Source organism: Ambystoma mexicanum, chromosome 8 (genome assembly GCF_040938575.1).
Source record: "Ambystoma mexicanum isolate Mex_15411 chromosome 8, UKY_AmexF1_1, whole genome shotgun sequence".
In the NCBI taxonomy this organism is placed as follows: Eukaryota; Metazoa; Chordata; class Amphibia; order Caudata; family Ambystomatidae; genus Ambystoma; species Ambystoma mexicanum.
Window position 1 is genome coordinate 774,499,078 of NC_090929.1, and position 23,516 is coordinate 774,522,593.

Below are 23,516 nucleotides of genomic sequence, written 5' to 3' on the forward strand. Positions count from 1 at the left end.
CTTGGATGTTCTTTTCCATTGGTGTTGAGGTGTGGATGCTGTTGCGAGGAACAGTGTTAGATATAGGGTTTGTGCTATTGGTCGTGGTGTTTGTAGGGGTGTTCTGCACGTGTGGCAGATTCTACTGGAAGAGGGTGCGACTGCATTCCGATTGTTCATTGTTTCTTTGGCAGTGGCCTGTTCTGTGTTGGGGCATCTTTTGGCCCTATGTGGTCGGATGGCTTGGAGTTTTGGGTTACAGGGGCTGTAGCCCGCCTGTAGGACCTCGTGTGATTCCGATGGTTTTTGGTCTTGTCCTTTTACTTTGAGAATGTCCAGTGCACTACACGGCCTCACGTCTTTGGTGAATTTTTAGAGTCTTGGGGTAGTTGTGATATAGTGGGCTGATGTTGTAGATTGCTTGGGGTGTCTGCGTATGACTGAGTTTGGAGATATTGGGGGATTATAGGCTTGGGTTGTTATAGGATGTTTATGGTTTGCCAGGGGTTTCTGGGGTGACTGCCTAAATAGTGGATTTGGATTTCGTGTCTCTCTTTGTGGGGGAGGTCGAAATACAGTGGTGTCCGGACATTAGGCGTTAGAGAGAGAGTAGGCGGTTGGATTATATGTCAGTTGTGGGAGGTGGACGACCTGACCTTGGTTCTTAGTTGGGTATTGATCAATCTATGGTAAGTTGCTTTCAGTAGGTAGCCGGGTGTTTCTGGAAGGTCAGGGGAGTCCTGGGTTTCACAGAATGGTAGCTATAACACACCTAGACTTGAGAATCCTAGATAGTGGGAGAAATGCCTAGGTTTCACAAAACGGCAGATATAAACACACCTTGATTTAAGATTCCCAGACAGTGGGATAAAAGCCTAGGTTTCACAAAACGGCAGATATAAACACACCTTGATTTGAGATTCCCAGACAATGGGAGAAAGGCCTAGGTTTCACAAAGTGGCAGATATAAATTTTGCTTCACGTATACTGGGTATTTGAGTGCGTTACATGTCTTTATACCGAAGTAATTATAAAGAATGCACATATATCTAATATTTTTTCATGAAAGATGTTATAGAAAATGCCCTTTTTTTGGGGTGGGGGTCCACACCAAACCCGCATTTCCCACCCCTAAAAACTCACCCCAACCGTTTCCCAAAAATATTTAACCTTTTACCTCCCCCCTAAATGCTTTCTCTATAAAAATGCTTGTTAAAAAATTGGATAAAAGTTAATTCTTTAAAAAATGTTTGATATAAAGACTGCATACCAAAATGCCTAAGGTAGAAAGAGAATATATGAGAAGAGAGTGATCAACACTATCAAATGTTCCAGACAAGTCAAGAAGAATGAGAATAGAAGAGAGTTTAGAGTGACGAGCAGACAGAAGAGAGTTGGAGATATGTAGAAGAGCAGTCTCTGTAGAGTGAGGGGACGAAAGCAAGATTGAAGAGGAGGGTGAAGAGAGTGAAGATTTAGATAGCGGGTTACCTGTGCATAAGCAGCCCACGCAAGGATTTTAGAAAGAAATGGCTGAAGTGAGATAAGCTGAACATTGACAGGAATAGATAGTTCAAGAAACATTTTAATTATGGTGCTCTGTGGCTAATGCATAATTCCAAAATTACAGTTTTTGATGAGATAGCTTGATTGATTTTAGGCTCTCATAAAAAGGCCTTACTGGATAGAAAATATGTATGGTTCATGGTGGTTTTAAAATGTTTTTTGTCACTGGGTTTTTGTAATATAGTAAAATGTGTTTGCTCTTGCAGGTAAATCAAAGTTCTTCTAAAGCACTTGGCTCCGGACTGGGATACCTGGAGCACATATGCCAACTCATAGAGAAGATTGGCCAGCTTCAGGAACACAACCTTCGACTCCAAAAGCAAATTTGTGGCTTGCAAAAAGAGAAGAAAATGAAACAACTAAAGGAGGTACGATTATTTTATCATTCTCTGAGGAGAAATGTAGACTTTTACGTAGGATAACATACCCCTACCATGTAACAAGGCAGAAGGACAATGTAATTGTGGCTTACACTGTCCTTTTTTACATTTTTATTCTTTTTAATACATTGTCACCCTCGCCCTCCATCTATGTCAACGATGTTGAGGGGAATCGGGGTAGGGCTATTTACACTCCTGTTGAGAGAGATTTTGGAAAAGTTGAACATAACCAAAATGCAGCATGTAACACAAGAAACCAAATGGTTTAATCAGTTTGATATTGATTGGCATCAAACTCGAATGGCATTTTTATTTACACATGCAGCTAGATCTGTGTCCTGCTTTCCTGGGCTCCACCAGTGTGTTAATGAACAGATAGGATGGTAAATATTACTTTATTTACCTATGGCTGCGAATAAGCAGAATACCTTTACAGATGATTTAATATTTCACAAGTGTAATGGAATTATGATCAAGAAATAATTTGTTTTGATTGGTATATTTATCAGGTGTGACTCTTAATAGCACTATTTATAGAAATGCATTAGAACCTATAATATAGTGGCCAGGTTGCAAAAGCAGGGTAATGGAAAATCCTCAGTTGATTGTTCTTGTTAACCTTGGCATACTTAGATAAATGCATTATCTGTGTCATCACAGATCAAAACACTGATCAATAATGGGTATAGAACTGAACTTTCAGTCAACTTAAAAAATACATGTTTCACAATACATTAGCCTGATAATGTATGCATATTCTACAATTCTAAGAAGGAGATCCCTTATCACAGACCCTGGGTGAATAAGAAGTTAAGACGTGATTTCCCAAGTTCTAAACAAGCATTTGTTGAAAGACATTTATTTGACAAAAAGTTGTCAGGTTCAAACATAATAAAATACATAATACTACATTAATAAAAATAAAATGAAAAATAAAAACATTTAACAAATGAATCAATCCATATCTCACATTAATAAATCAAAGCAATGTTAGCAGAGCTTAGAAATCATATAAAAACAAATACTCGGAGAGCTGTGCTTGCAGCCTAGAACACTTATTGGTTTTGCAATACTAGTACAGAGTTGGCATATGGTATCGTCACATTGTCAGTATCTTCCTTGCTAAGTATTTCAATCAGGCGATACGCCCTGGTCTCAGCCTAGTATGCAGCGCACAGCTGAAATGCTTATTTTATTATGTCTGTAGGTTCAATATTTTGAGTGATATACCACTCATATCACACCCCTTCTCAAATACCCCAGGTCACGATGGACCAGGAATCAGGCTGGTTAGTAAAAGTAATATTGATTTATTGATTTAAAATTCAAATCAAACATATACTTTTGAATAGGGAACAGCAACCACCAATGTGGTGACAATAACAGATAGGAAGGTATTTAATGCACTTACATTCACGCTTTGACAACACAAAATATAAAACACCCGAGAAAAGAACACTTTTAGCTTGTTTAGAAAGATGGCACATAAGTTAGGATTTCCCCCTGAAATATTCCTCAACCCACAAACAAACAATTCTAACTAGATATAAGGAAGCAGCAGGTAATTAGGAAAAAGGAATAGAAAACACAATTCAAATCCAGCCTTTCCTCCCCAAACAAGAGAGAGAAACGGATTTCAAATCTTACACTTTAAAAGGACATTCGGAAATGGCTGTGTAAAACAATGAATTTGTGCAAAAATATTTAAATCAGTACAAATCTCTATGGGAGCAACATGGGAAAGATACTAACAATAATGAGCTATAGTTTGAGCAAAAGTAAACACTTTGAATCTGAATGGAAGGTTGAAAATAATTTAGAATAAAAATCACACATGTAAAACTTTGCAAAATTGTGGATACCCGCCTAAAATTAACCAAACGGTTTTTAAGAAAAACAGGTGAAATACACTGATTTGGAGTATTTTGGGTTGGGATCTAGGTATTGGTCTTGGGTATAATCCAGAGTTGAAATTAAGTCTCTAGCTATTAAACTGAGGAAGATATGCAAGGTTGAATGAGAGGCGTTTTTAGAAAAACCGGGTAGTGAAAACAGAAAGAAACTCAGTTTGGACAAGAAAATATTTACTATAGTTTTACTCTATGCTAGAGCATTCTGGCCAGAATACCAAGGAGGGACACAGTAATCTCTAGAGCTGATGCATGACTTCAACACCAGTTCCTCAGTGTCCTCTCCGGTGGAACCAGTTGGATCACTCGAGGTAGGATTGATAATTTAAGATATACACAAGATAAAAATGACTAAAGAAATGGCGCTTAGCAAGATAAATCAAAGACAGAATTGCAGTAAGGATTCTGACAATGTGACAAGTTAGTAAGGTAAGGATATGATGGTTTAGAGATTGGGATGAGACAAGGCAAGGCAAGGTATGCTATGGTTTTCTATGATTCCTATTAATACTTACAGTCCACTTTAATTTAGGATTTTGGACCGTCAAGGGTTCTAGTCATCACATGGATCGGGTCTAACCAAGGACAGCTGGGCAACTCTGGCGGGACAAGATCATCTAGGCCGTCTAGTCACGAGACTGCACTGGACTGGCCTTTCTGGTTACTGGGGACTTGAGATCAGTGGGATGGCGAGTTTGCAGCACTCATGCATCTAGCAGTAGCAAGCCAGGTTGGATCAGGATGCTTCCCTTGAGATTTTGGGATTTTTGGAATTTGAGGCCTAGCTGAAAAGAGGTTCAGCAATGCATAGGCCTTGGCTTTGCAATGAAATCTGGAATCAGGATCAAGCAGGATGAAGAAATCAGGAACAGGACGCCATGCAGGAAATCAGGAAGAAAGTCAGGAATCGGTGTGTGTCTGTGTGCTGTCAGGTTCCCTTATTTATCATGCCAAATGACATCACTACAGTATATGGCAGGGGCAGGCTTACTACCCACACCCCTAATACTAGGATTAGGCAAGAGCATACTTTCCGCCTTGCTCTTTGCTGATTGGATCACAGAAAAGGATGTCATGGTTATGGGATGATTTTTACAATGAGTAGAAACCTCCCCTAGTCACCGGAACCAAAATCTAACTTTCCCACAAATACATATTTATACATTTGTCACCTCTGAGAAAATCAGATGCACAGGTTACATATTTTGTGGGTCACGTTTCAATCCAAACCCCAAGTCTGTGGGACTTGGTTTTGCCTTTCGTCTACATTTTGGCAATTTTAGCCATGAGAGATTTGGCCTAATATTTCCCATCTTTGTACACAGATGCGCATTTACCCCTGGGAGGTGTGTACACAAATGTTATGTTCACAATATCAATACTTTCCCCACAATCTGTCATTCTTTACAACTTCTGTTCCTTATGCAGTAATGAGTTCTACCTAGTTTTCAAAGAAAGAGCATAACATTAGATTTAAAACTACAAACTTTTCATATTTTTCCTCATTCTTGCTGCAAAGTTAAATGTCTTTAACATTTAGTTACAAAATAAGCTTTTAAAAACAAACAGGAAGTCCACTGTCACTTAATCAGTTTTTTTTTCTTTTCCCCAACTGCAAGCAAATGTAAATTCCTTTGAAGCAGGATGAGGGGCCTCTCTTTTGATTGAAGTTTACTGCCCCTCACACTTGACAGGTGAGAGTCTTAGCCTGCTATTGTTCCATCCTAGAGCAAAAATGAATGTCTGATGACTTGGGAAGTCCCGTTGTCCTGGGTATTCAAAGCCTCCAAGCTAGCAATTAGCCTTTCCTGTGCCATAAGTTTGAGGTGTCATCCTTTCTCAGAGCTAGCAACTGGCAGAGCAAGTTTTTTAAAAATATATATATATAGTTTGCCAACTCATCCTGGGTTTTAGCTTTCATTTCCTCTTTTTAATATTGACTTTAAACCTATAGAATTAAAACAGTTTATAGGTGTATTTTTAACAGCAACAATTCCTTTTACATTTTTAAGTAATCAGGACTTTACAGAACAATGTACTTTTAAATAGGCGATTTTCCCCCTTCAGTCAGGAAAAAGCACATTTTACTATTTCTTTAAATTCGGTTTTCATCTCCAGCAAATATACACTTTGTGCAGCTCTAGTTCTTTTCTTGAGTGCTGGAGTTGTTTGGCAGCATGGATAGAGTTGCAGGCATCTATTTAGAGTCTTTCTCTGGACAGCTGATTCTTGATACCGTTGCAAAGAAAATAGCCGTTTTTGCATTTCCCTGTGTAAAATGAAAACAAAGCCCCTGGTTGATTTTTCAAGGATACATTTGACAGGAGCTGTCATTCAAATGAGGCCTGGTTCCTCTGAGACACAAGGAATGATCCTGGGCATTGCAGGGCCTTTTTAATCACAGTGGTTCATCAGAAATTGATGGATTTAGCGCCAAGCAGCACTTTTAAGGTTTGGAAAGTGTCATTTAAAAGAGGCATTTTGGGTTTTCAGCACAATAATGCTGCCTCTTTTACTTCACTCCATGTTAAATGTTGCAGAGCACACTGGCACATGCCTGCAGTGAGTACTGTGTTCCACCCCACCTGAAATGTGAGTGACAGGGTGACACAACCATTTTCTGGTTGTTGCCGAAACGCAGTTTAGAGATCTTAGGGTGCACAGGAATCAGTGCGGCCATTTTGTGCTGTTTCTTGCACCAATGTGATAGCATAGCTGAGTGGGTCAACATATCCCACATCCTCCTCTGCAGCCATGCTCTATGGAAATAACAGGCAACAGCACACATTACTGAAGGATATATGTATATTATAGAATTCTAAGAAGGTGATCCCTTATCACAGTCACTAGGTGAATAAGAAGTTAAGACTTTATAGTCCAAGTTCTAAACAACAAGCAGACACTAGTACCTCAATAGGAAAATAATGTAATTCTGAAGCCAACACGTGTTTTGACCCTCGTGGGTCTTTATCAAGGCAATAATTATATTCATTAGTGGTAGCTCAATGAAGTTGGAAAAATTGCTGTAAGCAGCTTAATGTCGTGTTGATGAGAGTAGTTGGATGTAGTATTTTCAAAGATAATAGATGTCCTGGTTAGTTGCAATATGCATATCGCGATAGCTGCGCCCATCAAACTGGGCAAGGAAAAATAGTATCCAAAGGAGATCCCTTGAGACATGATAACATGAGTTCTCTGAACTCCCCATACTGACTTGCTAGGGTAGCGGTCCATTAGGGATGAGGTTGGTGCATCTGCTAACTGATGTGCCTCCCTTCCAGTAGACCTATTATCCAGCTAGGAACACGGTAGTGCCTGGATGGTGAGGGAGTGGGAGGTTGTGGGTGGGTGTCTGCAGGTCTCAAAAGTTGGCTTCTATATATAACCAGCAAGTGAAGTGGGGGAGAAAGAGCCACAAGCATGCAAAGGGTATAAACACCCGAATGCAGAAGAACTGAGCTACTCCGTAAAATCACAGATGGTGTACATCAGAACCCAAGAGCCTGTTATCTGCTGGACCCGGAGGAATATCGGTGCAGTGGGACATTGATTCCAGGAGAGTGCGAGTGAGGAGAGGGCGATGAGCCATATATAGTGACACATTACGCACATCAATAAGAACCAAGATGGCGACCATGATCCCTTCAGCATTTAAATGTTTGCTAACTCTTATTAGACCACCCTAGGGCTATTACAAAGTTACCAATTGGCCTCTTGGTGCACACCTTAAACTGAGACAGCCAATGAGGAAGTGAAAGTGAGATCCAGCAGAGGGGGATGGGTTTTGAAAGGGACTGGGCAAGCTCAGTCCAGGGAGAAATGCCAATGGATATAAAGGCGTGGAATCCTGAGCCCTTGATACAAAAGGAAAGCATGAAGGAATGATGAAGACCAGAGCCCTTGATAAAACAGAAGAATATGGAGGCGCTGAGATGTCATAGGTCGTTTTTTTGGAGGGACCCTAAGAGACTGTGGGGAACTTTGCTATGTACCAGAAAAACCAAGAACAGTGGAAGCAGGGACCATGTATAACCTTCCCGCAGTACACCTTCTGGAAACGTAAAGCAGTGTATCACACCCCCAGCTGCAAGGACACTCAAGGCAAGAGGAAGTTAAGAGGCAAGACAAACATATGGCAAAGACCCTGTGCCAAGGGGGGGGAAATTAACCATCAGCGCGTGAGTGATTAAGAAAGTCTAAAAAAGGACCAGACGATAGGAGAAGGAGATACAATACAGTGGCTGAGAACTGACAAAGCAAACACCTCTTCACCGGTTTTGAAACCAAGGACATGCCAAAAGCCTAGCATGCTCTAAACGTCTCATAATAACAAGAATGGAAGTTGTTGCACAATAGAGAAGATGAGCTGTGGAGGAAAAATCCTTAGATGTTGTCAGAGAGAGTGGACACTGGGTGAAAGAAAAGAGGAGGGAGGAGGATCCAAACACCATTTAAAAACTGTTTTCTTAAAGAATGAGAAGGATAGAACAGAATAAAGGAATTTTATGGTCAAATGAGAGAGGTGGGAGGTAATCCCAGAATGCAAATAACCCATCCAAGATCTGTTGCCTAAGGAGAGGAGGTGATCAAGATAATCTACAAAGTTGTTAAAGTGATACCCTACCAGACAAGACCTAGAGAAAGCAGAACGGACGAGGAAGCACCCACACTGTCAGTTTCATTATGAGCAACCAGTTTAAGAACTTGTCTATATTAGTATAGGGATGGACTTGTGAAGGATAGGGAATTTAAAAAGTTTGAGTTGGATCATAAATTGGAATTTTTGTGTTTTATATTAGGGGCAGCTATTTGGCTGAGGATTTAACAAGATTAGGATTTAAGATTTTTGTTGGCCATCCTTTTGGATTTTCAGTTGTACAGTAAGGTGTCTCCGAAGAAACAAGACTGCTAAGGAGTTAGGGATATTGACACCAGGGAAAAGGCAGAGGCAGAAATACCTATCAATGGACAGGGAAGCACTTTTTTGTGTTATCTAAATCTTAACACCTGTTTGGAGATATTTTATGGTTTGCTAGTTGCCTCTGGGGACAAAGTATTTTCCCCGCCTTAACCAAAGTATTGTGCAGTGAACTCCAGTTGTTTAGTGACTTGTGTTTCACTATTTGGCTATACTACACAGAAAAAGTAATTTAAAAACAAATGTACTATGACATCTTTGTGTAATTCTAAACAGGGCTAGCAAAGGTTGTGAACCCCCCCAGAAAATCTGTGAAGTCAGAAGGCCATATTAGTTTACCCCTATCAGAATAAGATGCAATATCAAAGAGCTTTTTTCATACAGCAGCACATGGCCATGTCATCAATGCCGCGTAAGATGACACCTTGGACTTCATTACGACTCTGCCGGTATCCTGGTGGTAAATCCGTATGGATACTAGCAAATGGTGATACTATTATCAGCATTGAGTCCGGCAGAATTATCACCAGATTATGAGTGCTAGTAAGGGTGTTAAATCCCCATTCCATGGAGTCTCATAGGACTCCGTGTGGGGGATTTGCTGATATTACCTGTGCTGGTAATACCGACTATTTATTGCCAGTAAGGTGTTGGAATGACCTCCAGCTGTTAGCTGGAGGTAATTCCTCAACCTCACCGGCAAACTTGTACTTTGCTAGTGTGGAAACATGCCGGTATACTGTAAAACTGCCATGTTATTTCTGCACCGGCAAAGTTGTAATGGGGCTACTTGTGTTATGTAGTTAATTATTTGGGGTAGGGGAGTATATAAATAGCATGGACCATGTACCAAGTAGCAGCAGAGTGCTTTACTGACAGCAGTTATTTTTTATGTCAAACCATTCAAGGTAACAGAAGCATGCAAAGAAGTTGGTAACAAAATATTGACCAAATACAGTTGAGCAATATAGATAACAGATGTGGGAGAAAGAGTTGGGTAGGGAATAGATGGGTAGGTGGATTAGTAGGGCATGGTGTAAGTGGGTGATGTTTGATAAAGGTATAGGCTTTAATTTCCTACCTGGAGGTCCGGCTACAGGAAGAGAGCATGGGGCAGTGTAAGAGTTTGTTTCATGATCTAGGAGCAAGACTATTTGCTTGGCCACTTATTGCAATCTTTTGGCACTTTCAATCTCACAAGGATGGAGTTGAGATTGTCTCACACATTCACAAAAAGTGAAAGTTGTTGTACTAGGTAGCCTTGCTTTGAGTTATTGATGGCTTTTGTCAAAGATGGCCCAAGGACATTCACAAGTCCAATGAATGGTTCAAGGGTGTTATTAACAAATCTCTTATATCTGAGTTATGCAGGGTTCGAGACTGTATGGTGATGTATCCAAAGGACTGTTCTAGCTGTTCCCTATGTCCATATGTCTCCTATGGACCCCCTTCCCCCTAAACCAGACTTTCCTGTCGCCCAAGTTCAGAATGAGTACTAGTAATCGTAACCCCTACTGTCTAAGTTATCGTCCCTATGGGAGAAGGGCTTAAAGTCCAACACCTTATCTATCTGACACCCTCTGGGAATTTTCTATGAATATCATATCCTAGTATGGGTGATAGTTTTAAAGATTCAATATAGTGCTGGTTTATTCAAGCACTCTTCCGTTCACTCACTCCCTCCTCTCCCTGTTTTTAGGTATTCTAGCTATCTGGCCCCCTTTCCCGCCCTTTGGTACCTCGGGCCATCTCTACACTCTTTGACTCACCAGAACTCCCAACAAACTCAGTAGCTCTCATGGGTCTTTTATACACATGTTTCTATGCTTCCACTTGTTTCCCTCTGGGTGGGTCAATGCATTGCAACCATGCAAAAAAGCAATTCTAGACCTGCCCTCTGTTTGTCTGTCGTACTTTCAATAGTCTTTGTTATGATCCCCACTGGATGTTTGGTCAGTGTTTCACTGGTTGCAGGCTGTGGGGAGTACCTCTTTGCTTCCTTAATAGGCACTGAGTTATTAGAGTCTGACTGGAAGTCATTTTTTTATGCGGCCCACTGGACTAATTTCTTATGATTGTTTGCTCTGGTCCTGGTAGTTCTCGAAATAATCATGGGGAACTTTGGCCAGAATGGAGGGTGCATGCCAGTGGGTGATCAAATGTGGTACCAATCAGTAGATTTAAGGTACATTAAGGGGGTGAGGGACATGGAGGACCCCACCTCACTCGGCCCAACTCTGGTGTAGGACAAGCTATGGCATTCATCCAGGCAAGCCGACTACCACAGGTTGGGAAAAGGTCCCTCACCCCCCTGACTGGATCAAGCCCCTGCCCTGCCACACTTTTCAAATAATACAATATGGCCTGAATTGAATCAGGTTGGCAGAGGGGGACTGATTAGTACTTTCAATCTTTGGGCAATGTGCACTAATTTGCAGTGGCAGGAGCTCAGTCCAGCACCTGTGTGTGGGATGTTCTTGAGGGGATGGATAAATTGGAGCTGTAGAGTCTAGAAGTCTAGATGGAGGATAAAATGAGGGCTTGGATTGTTAAGCAGGTCTGTTGAGCAGGAAATGTTGAAAGGAAGGCAGGAGCAGTCTAAGTTGATATGAAGCTCTCCAGCATTTCTTTTTCTCATCATTATTTAGGGGGTGATTTGTGTGTGATGCAAACACCAGCGATGTGGCCCTAAAGAATAGGGTAGGCCAAAGGAACATCGCCAGAACATCGCTAGGGTATGGGTTTTCTGCTACTTGTGAAGACACTCATTCTATACTGGGATGGGTTTAAATACACTTTGGACATCCATGGGAGAGTGGTGTTAGTCAGGCTCTGGGGCAATTACTTATTTTGTATTGATAACACTTTGGGATAGGATTGAATGTCATTAGCGTAATGGTGTTTGACAGAGTCTTCTTTGTACTGTAGCATCACCAGAGGTGTATAAATTAAACATTATCATAGAGCATATGGGGCACTTGGGGGTTAAACATCATCATAGAGCATATGGGGCACTTGGGTCCTCCACAGTTTACAAGGATATGTGGGGATATGTTTGAGGTTATCTGTACAAGCTGCTGCCTGTTGGAAATTAAAGAGAAAAACCATTCCAGTATGGTTTCTGTGATGCTACAGTGGGTGGGTAGATTAGCAAGGAGGGTCTCACAGTGAACATTGGCGAGTGACACTTAAAGTTTTAAAAGGACAAAAAAGCTTTGCTTACTTTTGTAAGCAATCCAGGTGGTCTTGTTAAGAGCCAATATGTTTATTGTTTGTAAGAAGAAATGAAGCAGAAACTGGATTGGAAACTCTGTAGTAGTTCAAGCTGGTGCGAAAGTTGAATTGGGCTCACCTCCTCTAAGAAATTGTAAGGAATGTGAGGTGTGTGTGATTGTGAAAGTTCTATACCCAGCCATCCATATCATTAAAGACAGATAACAGGGTGATGGACAAGCCAGGGTTCGGACTCAATTTTCCCCAAGAGGCTGCACCTTGGCTATGGTAATGATAAATGTCCCTATTCTGGACAGTAGTCTAACAGAGGACGCAATTGAGTTGCTAGATAAATTAACCCATTCCATCAATAGGATCTGTAGCACTGAACTCTTTCCAGGTAGAAACATTCTGATGGTGAAACGATCATCTTGCGTTGGGCTGGGGGACGAACTGTTTAAGTGGGCATTGTGTTCCTATTACTCTCAACTACCCTGCCAAGGTGGCAGACCTTCTTTGAAAAGATACGCATTGCCGAATGGTACATTCTGAGGTTGAGTTCTATGCTTTAGGCTTTTACTGTCAATGAAGGTAGGGCCTCCAGAGAACAAATGGGCATTATAACTTCAATACTCTGCCTTTTGCCGGATCACCTACAAGGAGATCTTTGGAAATGACATGTAATTATCTTAGCAACACCCTTGTCGGGACAGCTAATTGTCCTTTAGCCCTAAGGAACAGGTTTTCCTATTTGGAGTCTCTGAACAGTATTGACCGACAGAATAACACAGAACATGGACTGGATAGCCTCTCAGCATGTGGCAGTGCCCCAATAGGCAATAATCACCAAGTGGCTATGGGAAGAATCCCCAGAGCTGCCATTAGGGGGATTGAAAACCTGAACATCCTTGTGTGGAACATTGCGAGGCTGAGATCTAAGTTTATGGATATGCACTTGGTATCCTTCACACCACATACTGCTTTTTCAAGAGACCTGGCTGGTGGAACCAATTCACCTGCAGGGGTACTCTGTTTTGTCCTGGCCAGGAAAGGCAGTATGAGAGGGTAACAATCCCGGGGACACTTGGGCTCATTATGAGTTTGCCGGTATCCGGTAAAAGTGCAGGTAATACCATTTACTGGCACTTTTAACTGGGCTGAAAATGTATGGGTTTCATAGACCTCAGTGGCCAGAATTACTGGGTCCGTTAACACATCATCTGAAATTACCGCAACTAGTATTACAGGCAGTAGAAATACCGGCAATGCCAGAAATCTGTGCCGGTAATACTGGCACAATGCTATCAGCGACACATTACGAGCATGGATTTGCTGGTAATACCGGCAGATTATTACTGGTATCAGTGACAAAACCAAGCCAGAGATACCACCACCACCTCAGAGCTGCCGGTAACAGGACCCAGGTGAAGGAAATAGGGCCGCATCTGTACCCAATCCACCCAATGCACTCAGAAACAGTACTAAATGTATACACCCACCCCAAGAACACTTCCCAACACAACCATGCAGCCACTCATTGTCGCCACCATGGCCCTGGAGGTGCTACATGCTGATGTACAGTTGCTGGAGTAGCAGTAGTGGTGACAGGAGGCCAGGGATAGAAGGAGGAGGAGGAGGAGGAGGAGAAGTAGGAGGAGGAGGAGGTGAAGAAGTAGGAGGAGGTGGATGGGGATGCAGGTGGCGAGGCAGAGGTGTGTGTGCTCCCTCGCACACGGGCCACACCCTGGCCCCTCACAGACAGCCAGATACACACCCTGTACTGCCTAAACAGGGAGACCATTCATGACCTCCTAACCTTTATCCAGGAATGTGTGGTATGGTATTGCTTATTTCTAAACCGCTTATACACAAAGCAAGTGTTTCGAAGCGCTCAAGGATGAAGGGAACAAGGGTAAACAGCAGTCATTTAGAGCACTTGAATTTCTGAACGATACAAGTGTGCTCTGGCAGAAGTGGGTGCATGGAACAAGTGCATATCATACAATTAACGGTGTAGATAACAGCACATCAGTCTGACAATGATTCTGCAGTTTTTCCAAATGCATTGAAGCGCCACCATGCAAGGAGGGGAGACCAGGGAAAAACAGATAGACGATCTTTAAGACATGGGGCATTCAGATCGTGCAAGTGCGCATGACGACATTGGTACCAGGATCGGCATCAGGGTAGGCATACCACCACTGCTGAAGCTTGTGTTGGTCCTGGACTTCCTGGCCACTGGCACATTCCAGCACTCTGTGAGCCAGATGCATGGCATTTCGCAGCCTGCCTTCTCAAGAGTGCTGGTGCAGGTACTAGACAACATCTGTGTGCCAGCACATTATCCTCCCCACCACAGGTTAACCCCACCAAGACCCGCTTCTATGCAATTGTGGACATGCCCAATGTGTTGGCAGCATTGGACTGCACACATGTAGAGCTGTTGCCCACCCATGCCTTTAGAGGACGTCTACAGGAAACTGAATCATTTACCTTCCCTCAATGTCCATGTGACATGTGACGCCGACCCGACCATCCAGCACTGCTGTGCCCAGTTCCCAGGATCAACCCACAACTCCATGGTTCTGCGGAACAGTAACCTTGCGGCTTACATTGCGCATCACAGAGGACATAGGACCTGGATGTTGGGGGAGTACATGTATGTTTACACGTACATTGCAGCATGGGTTACAGGCAAAAGGGGGCGGGGTATGTCACAAATGCATGTCCAGCAAGCACCCTGTACATACAGGGCCAACCAGCGCATGGCTCAATTGACAGGCCTCAACAAACAGGAGTAGTACATGACTGGAGATAGCAGTCACTGACCAGGCCTTTTCAAACCCAAAATGACATCCACATGTATTGCCACACAGGTACCAGAATGCAACACCACCCTCCCCAATGCCAGTGAATCTGTAGACGAGGTAACCTAGGCCCATAGGATATATGTCCTGGAGAGACATGGGGCATGCATGCACAAACTGATCGTTGAGATTCCTCTGTCACAGGCAAGACCATTGCTGAGCATCATCACTAGGCCTTTTGTCATTCAAATCGCTCAAGAGCAGGGAAGGGTGGGAGGGGGAAGTGCTGAGGGTGGGGGAGGATGGAGAAGTGTAGAACAAAGGAGAAAAACAAGAGTGCAGCCAATGGGTGGCAAGTGTGGGTCCTGATAAGTGCAGCCAGAGAGTGGTGGGTAAATGCAAGAGATGGGACTGTAGGGTTACAGGTTCAGACCACAAGTGCATGGGAGCCAAAGGCAGTGTGGGATTGCAGCTGGACAGGCCAGGACCTGGGTCCAGATTCAGAGGGTGACCAGTGCATAATCAGGCAGGTGATCAGCAAGGGAGAGGAAGAGAGAAGGCAGAAGCAAAGAGAAAGGTCTTCAGTTGTGTCCAGAACTGGAGATGATTCTGCTCAAGTTTCAGAGAGGCAGGGAGGCTGTCCCAGAGGGGGGCCCCAGCTGAAGAAAGAGATCTGCCCCCAACTCTTTGCTAGGAAAACCGACTGACCCTCAGAGAGTTGGAGGTGGAGGAGCGAAGAGCTCAAGAAGGTAGATATTTAGGAAGATAGAGTTGGAGGTAGTGTGGGCTCAGGCCCCAGAAAGCCCTGTGGACAATGCAAAGGGTCTTGAACTTGATCCTTGCCACCACTGGGAGCCAGTGAAGGGATTTCAGATCTGGAGAGATACGATCCCTGGGCTTGACGCCAAGGACAATTCTCGCAGTCCTGTTCTGGATGAGTTGTAGAGGACAGAGAGTAGAGGCAGGATGATTTACAAAGAGGCTGTTGCAGTAGTCCAGCCTACAGAGGAGCAGGACTCTGGAGACAGTGGGTTTCTGAGGGAAAGTGTGGAAGGGAAGAATAGCTCTGAGGAGGTGCAGCTGGTAGTTTGACTTCTTAGAGATGTCAGAAATGTAAGGAGAGAAGGAGATTGTGGAGTCGAAGATGACCCTGAAGTTCTTAGCCTCACAGATAGGAACAGGGCCCAGGGTGGCGGCCAGAGACTGAGAAGAAAGGAGGGAGCTGGTGTTCCGATGAGGAGGATCTCAGTCTTACTGGCATTAAGGCAGAGATCATTGGCAGCACACCCCTCCTGAATTGCAGAAAGACTGTGAAGAATGAGAGAAGGAGTAGAGACGGATGAGGGGAGCCTGAAGGAGTGCTGAGTGTCATCCGTTTAACACTGAAAGTTGGAGCAGAGAGCAGCTATGCGTTGGGCATGAGGTTCCAGGTATTTGTTGAACAGCCAGGGAGAAAGATTAGATCCCTGGGGAACACCACAGGTAGAGAGAGATAGAAGAGAGGAAGGACCCCAGTTGGACCTGGGAGGGTCGATCAGTGAGAAAGGAGGTCAGCCAGGCCAGGGCCTGATCAGTGATACCCAGTTTATCATGGTGCCGGTTGAACAGGATGGTGTGGTTGACCGCATCAAAAGCAGAGGAAAGATCGAGGCGAATGACGACAGAAGGAAGGTTAGAATCGACGTTAGATAGCAGGCCTTCACGGATGTTCAGGAGAGCAGTTGCTGTGCTTCAGCCCGCTCTGAAGCCAGACTGATGTTCATGGAGACAACCAACAGATTCAGTGTCATGGTTAAGCTGGCAGATGGCCAGCCTTTCCAGGGGTTTGCCCATGAAAGGAGTAATGGAGATCAGGCGATAGTTGGCTGGACAGAAAAAGTCATCAGAAGGTTTCTTAAGAAGGGGGTTCACAAGGGAGTGGTTCTGAGTGGAGGGGAAATTTCCAATGCCGAAAGAGTGATTGCAAAAATCAGCCAAGGTTGGAGCAAGGGTGTCAATGTGGTCCTTGGTGGTTTTGGAAGAACATGGAAGAACAGGAAAGAACCTGTTTTGAGAAGACTTTCATAGATCAGACTTGTCTAGAAACCTCATCAGCGGTGAAGAAAGGAAAGGAGGAGAAAGGAGGAGGAGAGGTGGCCGCAGGAGGGCCGGGAAAGGAGGAGAAGGATGTAGAGGAGGAGAGACGGAAACATGATTGTGCATGGTTTGTTTAGTAAACAAAGAGTATATGATGGATAGTTCAGAAATATAAATATATTACCATAAACATTTTTTAATGAAATATACAATGTCCAGCAATGTGGAATTGTGGTCACATGGCACATAGGTATTACCCAAATTGACCTTTTACAATAGACCTTTTGTCTTAATTACCTAATAATAGTGGTCCTAATTGACCTTATGCACAATGGAACTTTACCTTTATTTTACTTTTTATATAATATGTTTGGGGTGGGTTTGGGGTAATAAATAATATAATGGGATTCGGTAGCGGCTTGTGGAGGTTTTTGGATTGGGGGGGGCGCAGGTTGTCCCCCCCGCATATATGTCTTCATTGACCTTCATTTCACGATCAATTGTGCAGAAAGTTCAATTCTCCCACGATCGATTGTGAAAAGGTCAATTAGTATACATCCGGCTCATACATTAATATCAATTCAACAATACATCAATCACAAAAACATATATAAGGTGCATACAGTAGCAGCAATCTGTTTGAACAAAAATGACTAAACATCCACAAAACCTCAAGCACAAAAACGACATATCTAATGTGCAGATAATAGCAGCAAAACATCTCCAAACATGGAAAATACATACATAAAATGCATATAATAGATGCAAGACATCTCCAAAAAGAAGTGCTGTGTGCAAAATATCAAACCACATATACTAAACCACAATAATGCAATTACATAACTTCATGAGTCAAAGGTCTACTAGAAGAGGCAATTTTGAAAAAAAATAGGAAATATAGAGAATTAAGAGCTCAAACAGATACTAAACTAAATAGTCATCCCCTTCACTGGTTTCAACCAAATCATTAGTCCAAATGCAGACAATGTTTTCATCAAGACTGGTTCCCTTTATATAATTTCAGGACTTGCTCCATGGATCTACAAACAGAAAGAACAGATTCACTATACAAATTGTGTGTTTACTACTGTGACTCAAACATGCTCATGTATCGAGGACACGCTGTATAAACTCGAATGAATAACGCGCCAGCCCTTTTATTTAAAAGAGAAACCTGGAAAACATTATGACAAATACGGCAGGAGGTCAAAAAACCACCATTCATTGTTGTGATGCCCATAAGCCCCATAAGGGTTTTGCACCGACTACCATACACTTACAGGAATGTATATTCTCCCTCAGGCCAGGGTAGGCCAGGCTCATTCAATACATCCAAAGTGTTCTTCCTATAGCACACCATGATGACATGCGTAAGATTCCTGTCAATTGACAAAACATATAGCAAATGCTACATTTAACATTCCTAAAGTGAAACGCAGCAATTGCACACCCTCGCCAAATTAGATCCCTGAGTCTAAACTGGGAAAAAAAGGGTTTTACCTAGACTAGTTCTGCCGATGTGGCGGCCAACTTCTGTCTCTCAAACACTGCGCGCAAACAGCGCACTTACTTAACAATGAGACCCTCCCGTCATTCCTCATGCGTATACCTCTGCGGTGCACAAACACTGGACCGGCACATCCATTCTGAACAGTATTCCCTTACCCCTATTGTGCGATTTGTTCATACATTTTGTGAAGCTGATATTCTGCATAATCTGATACAGAATGTCCTGCTCTTCTGGTAAAAAGATATTTATAACCATTCCAAGCACATCAAATATTTGCACCAGAGATGCCTTAGCAAAGGCTATATTTATGTTTTAAAAAAACACAATCACTGTATTTGTTTGAAAAAGTGGAGGTAGTTAGTTCACAGGTTTTATTGAACCAATGTTCTATCAAATCTAATGCAGCATACCTGCACTGGTGGTAAAATAGATTTTATTGCAGCCATTCCAAATGCATCATATGTGTGCAGGACAGGTTCCTTAACCCGCAAAGGAGGTAGTGTTTACCCACAATAAGTAAATGCTCTGTGTGTATAAAGGGGGATGAAAAGATACAGATGGCCCATCCGGACTCTCCAGGCATTATATATAGAAGAAAAAGGATAGTTATTTTACACATGCACATACATAGATATGCATATGTACACCCATGTATATTTCCATGTATGCCTCCCCTGAACCAAATTAAATGCAGCCTAAAGGATGCCATTCATTCCTATCATACAGGGCCATGCAAACAACTCTGAAGAGTATGCATCCAGTGTTGTTCCCTATCGGATTGCTGGTCTTCTTTAACACGAGTATCCCCTGGTTGGATTTTGTCAATCACCCACCAAGTCAAATCATTCTTGTTGTGTCCCGGTTCAACAAAGTGCTCAAATAAAGTAGCTGACATTGTCTTGGTTCTAATTTTAACCTCTGTTCCACTATTCGTGTTCTAACCTGCCTTGTAGTTTTGCACACATATATCTTCCTGCATGGGCATCGCACAGTATAAATAATACAAGTGCTTCTGCATGTACTGTGAAAATTAAACTTCCAATCCTTGCCATTCACAAGGAAGGATGTGTTTTGCTCTGTGAGCCTACTAACATAACCGCTTCCCAAGGGAAATGTCCAGTGACCTGTGGGAGACCCAAACATTTTGTTTACCGAAGGGGTCTTACACAGTCTGTCCACCTTCACCAGATGTTGTTTGATACACTATCCATAAAAAAGCAAACCTAGGTTCCTCAAAAGAAGAGTCCTCCATCTGTAACACATGGCAGTTTTGTCTAATTAGTTTTTTTGATTACATTGCTATGTTGGCAAAAGGTGGCGACACAAACAATTTTAGAGTTGGGGGCGGTTTGCAAATGGATTTATCCAAAAAGCTTGACCTATTCTGGTTTCCAGTTCTCTTTTTCACTCACCTGACCACATGTTTAGGGTAACCTCTATCAATAAATCATTTAATCGTGAGGTATGCCTCTGAGTGAAAAGTCTGCAATGAGGTACAGTTTTGTATAATCCTTACAAACTGACCATAAGGAATGTTTTCCCTTGAAGTTTTAGGATGAAAACTCCTATTATGTAAAATAGTATTCCTATCTTCAGGCTTTTTATAGAACCCTAAGATCAATTTTTCCTCATTAGCTGTAATCAACCGGTCCAAAGATGGGACAGAGAGGTTATCATAACAGGTGGTGAATCCCAAGTTGGAATTTAATTAGTTCATCCATTCAAAAAAATGATCGATATTACCCTCTCTAGTATCCCAAATGACCAAAATCTCATCAATTTATCTTTTATACTATAGAATGGCCCTGGCAAACCAATTGTCATCAGAGAATCTCCTAGCCACATCAAATGTGGGATGCCCCAGGGCTCCTGCATAGCACCCACCCTCTACAACCTGTTCACACGGCCTCTCTTCAATCTCCTCGATTCTATGGGCATCTCATACACGAACTATGCGGATGACACCCAAGTGCTCATCCCGCTTACAGGTGACTATGAGCTGGACAAGAACACCCTCAACTCCATCTACGCCACCATCCAAGCCTGGATGGCAGACAACTGGCTTTGTCTCAATAGCGAGAAGACCGAGCTTTTACTTATTGGGTCACCAACCATTCTAGGCAACCTTGACAAACAATACACCTCTTTTACCATCGACAACATACCGATTGCGGTATCCCAAACAGTCAAGACTCTAGGAGTCTACCTCGACTCTAATCTCACCATGGACAGGCATGTTAATGCCATAGCCTCCTCATCTGCATACTACTCCAAACTCATCTACGCAGCAAGACCCTTCCTATCCTCACAAAATGGCCTCACTATTGCTAGGGCCATCATAGGATCCAGGTTGGACTACTGCAACGCACTCCCTGGTGGGACCTCCGGTAAAAACATCGCTAAGCTCCAGCTTGCCCAGAAAAACGCCCTCAGGGCCGCTACAGGTTTTTCCAGGAAAGACCACATTTCTGACCTTAGGAGGCAGGTCCATTGGCTGCCCATTAGGCAGAGGATCATCTTTAAAATCCTCTCCCTCACCCATAAATGCCTCCACGACCTTGCTCCCCCCTACCTTGCCCAGAGAATTTCATGACCCACCTCGACAACGCCCACCAGATCTGCCTACACCAACCTGATTTCTACCCCCAAGACTTGTAGAGTATGTGCGGGCGGTTCGAGCTTCTCAGCCCTAGCAGCCTCACATTGGAACGCCCTACCTTCGCTCCTCAGGGGGACTGACTCTCACCTAGCCTTCCGCAAAGCCTTAAAAAGTAGGCTGTTTGTCTAAACCTACCTGCCTTTATATCTACAGGCAGACGAACGTCATTTGTAACTATGCTCCGCTCCTCTCTCTGTAACTAAGTACCTTATGTTTCCTATGTTTACATAATCTTGCTGCTTACGCCTTCATGTAATAGCGCCTCGATGTCTATGGGCTGCAGTGCGCTCTACAAATGTAAAAAAAAATAAATAAAAAATAAAATAAATAAAAATAAAATAAAGAAAATAATACATTCTTCATATGTTGCCACGTACAAAATGGCCAAATGGTGGGCAAAGAACACCCCCATTGCTGTGCCATTGATTTGAAGCAAGAATTGTTTTTCAAACCAGACATTTTTACTAAGGGCTATCTCTAAGAGTAATAGAATAAAGGAGGTAGGTACAATGTGTGGCAAAGTTCTAGAATCCAAGTAATCCTTACAGCTACGTATCGCCTCACTCTGCGGAATGTTAGAATATAAAGAAGTCACATCCATTGTGACTAAAAGATGATATTTGGGATCAAAGGACAGACCCTCAATAGCATTGATGACATCCCTGGAATCAGCCAGGGATGTATGGGTAGCAATAGCTAGCGGTTTACGAAGAAAGTCTATATATTTTCCCAATAATTCCAAAAGGGAACCACAAAGCTAGACTATAGATCATCATGGGTAATTGATGGAGTCTTTATTCTTTATGCATTTTTGGTAGTATGTAAAACAATGGGGTTCTAGGATTCTTGGGATTCAAAAAATCTAATTCCTTTTGGGTGAGGAAACCTACATATAATCCTTCTTTTGTCAACTCTAAAATCTCCTGTGCAATGGCCTTAGACGGAACGCCCACCAAAGCAAAGTAACAATCCACATCATTCCAAATGTTTAGTACGTCCTCATCATATTTAGATGCATCCATTATGACAATGCTTCCTCCCTTATCTGTGCTGTTGATGAGAATCTCTACCTCGTCCTGAAGGGACTTTAAAATCCTTTTTTTCTTTTTGCCAAAAGTGTAATTGCGCTGGGTAGTGGCTCTGTCATATACAGAATCTAAACCTTTCAAGATATTTTTTTCAAAAGTCAGGACCTCTTTGGAGACCATGTTAGTATTGGGAATTTACGAAGAGGGTAGATGGAAAGGAGTAAAACCCATCAATGAGGATTGGACTTCTCCCACGAATAAAATACCTGACTCAGCTTTTTCTCAGGAATTGTCTGATTTTCAATTTCTAATGTCATTTTTGGTGTCTTATTCATAGAGACAAAAGATAGACCCAATTCAATAACTCCAATTCTTCTTTGGTCAAAATTATTTTGAAGAGGCTGGGTACTTGCCCCAATCCACATCTTTTGTTATGGGTGTCTGGGTGGAGTGAATGGCCTGGATGGCTGTGCGTCTGATTGGATGCCTGCCTGCATGAATGCCCCACTGTGTGATTGGCTGACTGAGCCTGGCTCAGGCAGAGTGAATGATGTACTGATGTGTATATCTGGGGACCTCTCACTTACCAATTTGTTCAGTAGCTGAAGGCGAAGCTTAGCAAGAAGAAGCTGCTCCTCGAAGCCCAGCTGGAAGAGAAGTCTGCTGCTGCACTTCTTCAACACTCCGAAAGCTGTCATGTCTCCCAGGTTCTGATCTATAAAGGACCTGCAAAGGAGACCTTTCCTTGAGCTACAAGGGACCATCGTGCAAAACTGCTACTCTTCATTGAAGTATCCTGGATGCCAGCCCTGTGTGCCTGGCATCCGGAGAAGGGGTCCTCGAATTCCAGAAGAGGAGTACCGGACATCTCAAGCTAGAGAAGTCTATTGGTGTCGCCCAGGGTGTGGTGGTGCATTTCGCGACCACTGGAAACTGTTGCTGGCTACCGCTCAAAAGAGGGGGTACCCTGGCATAGGGCTGCTGGACACCCAGAGCTGTGAAAGTTTCAAACTGCCTAAGAACACTTGAACTCTGAAGAGGCCCCAACATTTTGGGACCATAGACGTTTTAGCCCCCTTGTCTACCTTGTTCTTCAAGACACTTCTTTTGAACAGTGACGTTGCGCCAATCTTGTGAACATCTCTGCTCATCTACTCAGAGTACCCTTTTCACAAAATTCTGCATCCGCAATGTTCTGTTACAGGGGTGGGGTTCATAGATTTTCCTACTGTTCTCAGCTCACTCCCATCCCAAAAGGTGCAGCCTGCCCTAGGCCCACATTACCAAGAGAGGAGAAGGAGGGATACTTGTCTGGCTGTGCGTATTTCAACTTTGAGTGGGATCACCGCTGCTCTAATAGCAATATGGGTCTGAGCGGGTGGTTTAGCCACTATTCATCCATGTGCTCATGGAGAGAGTAGTCATTTTGACATAGTCTTCAATTTAAGTTCTTATCCTCTGGGTCTACGT

At 43.0% G+C, this 23,516-nt stretch overlaps 1 protein-coding gene and 1 long non-coding RNA gene across 2 annotated transcripts in view; one reads left to right on the top strand and one right to left on the bottom strand.

Annotated features, from left to right (window-relative positions):
- Positions 1 to 23,516, top strand: part of LOC138472433 (uncharacterized) — a 927,133-nt gene that overhangs the window by 648,004 nt on the left and 255,613 nt on the right. The window contains exon 3 of the mRNA XM_069610598.1: positions 1,752 to 1,913. Coding sequence (XP_069466699.1) covers positions 1,752 to 1,913 — 162 coding nt within the window. The remainder of the gene's footprint in view (positions 1 to 1,751; positions 1,914 to 23,516) is intronic.
- LOC138473670 (uncharacterized) lies at positions 16,888 to 22,759 on the bottom strand. Its single transcript, XR_011268842.1, has 3 exons — positions 18,350 to 22,759; positions 18,130 to 18,228; positions 16,888 to 17,889 (listed from the first exon to the last, which is right to left on the bottom strand). It is a non-coding gene; the product is annotated as an uncharacterized lncRNA (long non-coding RNA).